Source organism: Phodopus roborovskii, unplaced genomic scaffold (assembly GCF_943737965.1).
Source record: "Phodopus roborovskii unplaced genomic scaffold, PHOROB, whole genome shotgun sequence".
NCBI classification, from domain to species: domain Eukaryota; kingdom Metazoa; phylum Chordata; class Mammalia; order Rodentia; family Cricetidae; genus Phodopus; species Phodopus roborovskii.
This window is the reverse complement of record NW_026126460.1, coordinates 7,347,686-7,353,685: the sequence shown is the minus strand read 5'-3', so window position 1 is coordinate 7,353,685 and position 6,000 is coordinate 7,347,686. Positions and strand designations below refer to the sequence as shown.

The following is a 6,000-nucleotide window of genomic DNA, read 5'->3' as shown; positions in this document are numbered from 1 at the left end:
ACTACACCAACCTACTTTATATTTTTTTCTACATCTTACTTAGCTCTCTGGTTTAACAATTTTTCTAACACTGTTCAAAGCAGAAATTTTAAAGATGGAGTCAAAGGGTTGACAAGACTGAAAATTTACTTTTTAGGAGTCTCTGTCCCCACAGCTTCCCTCACTGTTTTCTTAAAATTTACTTTGCCTTTAGTTCTGCAATATAAGAATACTAGAAGATAAGTGAGGTGATTTTAAGATGTAGGTTGAATTTTGTACTGAATTAGTAACTGTTTTTTAAGCAATAATGATTGCAGACTTTGTTATGATTACCTAACTTCTCAAGTCATTAAGGTATCTGGCGTGGCTTATATACAAGCCACAAGTCTGCTGGACTACAAAATGTCAGTACATTACCCATCTGTCCATAAAGAATTCATCTATGTGTGTGGATGAAAGAGATGTGTAGAAACAGACCTGGAATTTTACCCCAGGTAAACTTGGACAAATTGGTTACTTTCTCTTAATTTTTGTTTCCTTGTTTGTAAAATATGAACACTAATTAAAATATGATTATTCTGAAGATGAAAAAAATAGTGTTTGTATATGCCAGTTTTTAGTATATGTCTTCACAAATTACTACGGTAAAAATGTTTTTAAATTAATACATTTAAATTTTTATTTAAATCATTTTATTCTATACATGAATCCAAATCAAGTTCTTTCCATTACTTAGTTCTGATATACAATTAGAATTTTAAGATTTATTTTTATTTTTTTAATTATGTGTACGTGTGTACGTGTGTGTGTATAGTGTTATATGCATGTTATTGGAGGCCACCAGAGGGAACTGGATGCAGGGATAGTTGTGAGCTGCTATGTAGCTGCTGTGAACTGAACTTGGGTCTTCTGTATGAGCAAAAAGCACCCTTAACTGCCTTGCCATCTATCCAGCCCCAGAACTGGCATTTTCTTAAGGGAGCTGACACTGCACTCTGATGTCCTGTTAGGCTGCTTTAAGATTATAATACTGTCCAGGGAAATATCTTTGACCTGAATGACTTTTATTCAAAAGGTCCAAAATTATTTTTTTTTAAATGTGAAATGTTTTGGTAAATTCAGTTTCAGCTTCAAGAGTCAGATAAATAAAGCTAACAAGTAATTTAAGTTATTAAAGGAATTTGTGTGCTGTGTACTATAGATTTCAAATTTTCTGGGTATTATAGATTTCAATATTTATTAAAATGACCTATACTTTCTACCTTTCCTATTTTCCAAGCAGTTATCATATATCAGTGAAAGGAATTATTTGTTTTAAATATATTTGCATGAGATGGGAAACTATACTTATTTCTTTTAATCTGCATACTAATTTTTAAAGCATTTTATAAATGCATTAATCATTACAGGCTGTTGAAAAATTCACAACTGACTGGTACTAATACAGACTACATCAGAATGAAAGACAATTTTCTGACAGTAAAAGATCAGCTAGGCTCAAAGGGTCATTTATTTTCAATGCTTCAAATTGGAAATGGAAAGAATATAACGTTTTTTGATTTAAAGTTGTCCCACAACTGAAAACACAAAAATCCTGAAATGCATCTGAAAGCCATTTGGACAAGAGAAATAAGTGAAAGACACAGGTTGTTACATAGATTAAAAAACAAACAAACAAACAAAAAAAAAGTGATTAACTGAAAGAAACTGTATGCTAGAAGGCTAAAACATATACTAAGAATCTGAGTTCGAAGCCAACCTGGTCTACAGAGCGAATTCCAGGACAACTAGGGCTACACAGAGAAACCCTGTCTCAAAAAAAAAAACCTGAACCCTTGACAAGAAGGCTAATAAGTCACACAAGGGAGAAAGGGATCCCGGGCACAGATAGGACAATCTTAATTCTAAGAACTGAGAACTCCAGTCAGCAATCCAGCTGAATAAATGTTGTCACATCAAAGAAGCACAGCAGATGGCAAGTCAAAGAAGCTTACAGGAGTGAGACACAAGCACTATGGACAGTGTGCTGGGAAAAGTGGGCTGTCTTAGTTAAATAGCAAGGGCAGAGGGTTACAAATAAGAAAGTGGCGTTCAGGACATGAGAACCGAAATCAAGAATTTGGAGATTTGTACTTTTAACCTTTTTATCTCCCCTGCAAAAATTTAAAACTCAATCAGATAATGGATATTAAGGATTCTGAGAATCTGAAAACACAAGAACAATTTGTTTGCAAATGAGCAGCAAACAGTGTTTAAGGAAAATTCCCGTATTTGACAGAAAGTGCTTTATTAAGACACAGAGCCTGTTTTACAGAATATTAATAACAAAAGAAGCAAAGGGAGTGTGATACTGGTATGTTATTACTAAAAGGCATCTCTGCTACAACATAAAAAATCCTGCTCAAAGAAGAAGATCGTGTGAAACTGGTAAAAGGAGAAATTATGAAAACAGGAACAGCAAAGAAAGTTGTTGAAAGAAAGTAAATCTTAATCTGCTCAATAGTCTTAAATTTGGCAGCAAGCCCTTCTTCCATGGGATCGGGCGTGATAGTTGACTGAGCTTTCCACACAGTGTTTTAGGTCATGGGAAGAGGAATCATTTTCACAGAAGCTGACAGGCTTTGCTGGGAAACAATAAAAGATACTATAAATTCAAAGCTATGAGTTTTTCTGACGTTATTATAAATAGGAAATGTAATTTAATTTGTGATGATCAGAAAAATCAAAGTTCCTACACTATATCACCTTTCCCATCTACTTATTTAAAAATTCCATGTAAGTTTAGTTCTATAAATTTTCTGATAAAAAGTATTTCTTAAATAAATGAATATGGAACATGAACATACATAGAAAAATAAAATGGAAAAGGCTAATATTTGCTTTCTTCTGTTTTGTTCTATGCTCTCTTATGAACTTCCAAAATCAGAACCAAATATACTTATTAAAATGCCTGGAAGGAAATACTTAGTATTTGGAAGGTTAAAAGACAATGGCATTTCAAAAAAGTTTTGGTAAGTCCTTTTTGGAGCCCTTTGGACAGTGTCTATGCATTCTCCCTAAGGCAAAAGGAAGAAAATGTTCATATTATTGAAGAATGGGGGGAAAGTTTCAGCAGTGGAAGAATGTGTGCCCTGCTAAGAAGAGAGCTGGTAAGAAAGCTTCTTTGTGGTCTAAAGACTATTGCACATTCAAATAAAATACAAGAGAGAAGAATGTCCAACAGACAATATGTTCAAAAACACATCAACATATAAACTAGCTTGTGCCCAGAAATAAAACACGGATACTAGACACCACTGCAGTCGAACCTGCCTTAATTTGCTTCTGTTTTAATGACCTTTAGAAAATGGTCCAAACTGATTATCAGCAATACATTGTTTTTGATTTTTTTCTTAAAAAAATATTTTGAGACCACTTTTGATACGCACACATATAATGTGGTCATAACAGACAAATATAACTTTAGCAAGACTAAACAAAAGTGCAAAACTTAAAAAACAAAATTAAAAAATATGGAAGCATAAGCTAAAATTTTCTGCATAGCTGAAATCTATTTAAAGCAAGTCCTTGTTGCAGGGGTGGGAAGGGGTGCTGACAGGAGGTTAAAGCAGTTTTTTTTTTAATGTCTTCTGCATGTTTAAATGATGCAAAAAAATAATTTCACTCCATAGGCTTGAAAACATCTCACAGACAATTCATCCCTATATCTTTAGACACCATGGTTGTGGCAGTGCCTCCTTCTGCAAGGTACACAGCAGTGCTAGACTTAGAATGAACTGCTCTGTCCCTGCCATTGTTGACCTCACAGTCCAGTGGTTCAGTAGAGATGACCCAGGTGGAGGGGCGCCACCGCTTAAGAGAATATGGAGTTTTCACACGTCTCTTGATCTTTTCACCTGATCCCGATTTTCCATCTTGTGTTGACTCACCTACTGAAAATAAAGTATAAGAAATGAGCTGCATGAAAGGACAATACTTAGAAGTAAAGGGTTGCCTGGATATAGATAATGCAGTTGACAGAGTGCTTGCCTGGCATGCACAAGGTCCTGAGCTCAATCTCAGTACCACAAAAATTCCGGTGGTGGTGCTTATCTGCAATCCTAGCACTTTGGAAGTAGAAGTAGGAATATCAGAAGCTCAAGACCATCCTGGACTCCCTACTTACTTACTACACAGGCCAGCCCGAGCTATGTAAGACTATTTTTCTTTTTGCCCCTGAGACAGAGTTTCTCTGTGTAGCTTTGTAGACCAGGTTGGTCTTGAATTCACAGAGTTCTGCTTCTGCTTCCCAAGTGCTGGGATTAAAGGCATAAGCCACCACTGCCAAGCTTTTCTAAGACTTTAACCAAACCAAACCAAACCAAACAGGATAGGAAAATAAAGAGGCTAAATTTCATGAACAGGTCCAACCATTTATCTGTAGAATCAAATGATGGATATTTCTTGAAATATATGATGCTAAGCAATGTTTTTCTAAGCAAAATTCAACCAAATCATTTTTGAGACTTAACTAAAAAATAACTAAAATTCACAAGAACTGAGAAAATTCAAAATTCTTTTTTTGTTTGTTTGTTTGTTTTTTTTTTTTTGAGACAGTTTTTTTCTGTGTAGCCCTAGAAATCTCTCTGTAGACCAGGCCGGCCTGGAACTCGCAGATCCACTTGCCTCTGCCTCCTGAGTGCTGGGACTAAAGATATGTGCCACCACTTCCCAGCAAGAAAATTCTAAGTCCTTTTGTTTTGGTATAGACTTCAACTTGCTAAAAATAAAAACAGTTACTATTTGACTTAATACTGAAAGGTGGGTTATGTATGGGGTGGGTGATGTACTCCTGTAATTCCAGGTTCTCAAGAAGCTGAGGCAGGAGGAAATTAAATTCAAGCCCAGCTTTTGGCCACAATGAGTTACAAGTCAAATATCACCACAAAAGGCCTTTAACATGTAATTTTTTGTTGTTGGTTTTTGAGACAGGTTTTTCTGTAGCTTTGAAGCTTGCCCTGGAACTCACTCTATACACCATGCTGGTCTTGAACTCACAAAGATTTGCCTGCCTCTGCTTCCCAAGTACTGGGATTGAAGGTGTGCACATGAAGGAAGCAACATGTAATAATTTTAAGATAGATGAACATTTCCCCTTAATTCTCTGTTCACATATTTGACAAGATGCTTTATGGAGACAGAAGCAAGCAGGGTGTACCAACTAGTTTGTAATGTAAACCACTCAAGTAAAAGGCTAGGTTTTCCTTTCTTTTTTTTTTTCAAGACACTCACTCTGCAGACCAGGTTGGCCTCATCAAACTCAGAGATCTTGTGCCTCTGCTTCTTGAGTGCTGGGATTAAAAGTGTGTGCCACTACCCCCTGGCTGAGATTTTCTTTTCTTTGTGGTGCTGGAGATGAAAACCTGGGCAAGTTTTACCTCTGAGCTACATGAACTGCCAAAGGCTAGATATTTACTTTTTTGAGACCTTTTTTCAATCCATTCTGTAGTTTAAGAAAGCATAAGACATGACTTAATTTTTCTTTCATAAATACAAACAGAAGAGAAGCCATTTTATGTAATAGTGACTGTTCAGAGACTGGTAAGCTCCCCTGTCTTGGGCTATAACTCTATTAGGGCAGGACACAAAAACAGCAGCTTAACTGTCTATGCTCCACTCCACGGCACTGCTTTGTTTAGTATATGAGACTCAATAAAAAGATGGCTAAGAAACTGACAACAACTTTAGAGTTTTCTGAAACTTCTCTTGACCTCTATGACTTACTGAGAGCTGGATGTGGTGGCACATGCCTTTAATTCCAGTACACCATGAGTTTAAGACTATCCTGGTCTATATAGCAAGTTCCAGGGCATCCAGGCCTACATATAGAGACTTTGTCTAAAACAAACAAACACAAAATACATAAACCTAAATGTTAATGTGTTTTAGAAATAAAAGTGGCTACTTGGTGCTCTGACACTAATAAGTACTGATTTAATCTCATTTGTCATAAAAGTATGTGAACCACATCATAAAAAAAGC

At 35.9% G+C, this 6,000-nt stretch overlaps 1 protein-coding gene across 2 annotated transcripts in view; it reads right to left on the bottom strand.

The window, feature by feature from the left end:
• Window positions 1-3,288: 3,288 nt before the first annotated feature.
• The window catches only part of Bmpr2 (bone morphogenetic protein receptor type 2), a 93,052-nt gene continuing 90,340 nt past the window's right edge, over window positions 3,289-6,000 (bottom strand). The window contains exon 13 of one of the 2 annotated variants that reach the window (XM_051190287.1): window positions 3,289-3,908. In XM_051190287.1, the coding sequence (XP_051046244.1) occupies window positions 3,664-3,908 (245 nt within the window). In that variant the 3' untranslated portion in view covers window positions 3,289-3,663. Of the gene's footprint in view, window positions 3,912-6,000 lie in introns of both variants that reach the window. The other variant, XM_051190286.1, reaches the window with a different exon arrangement.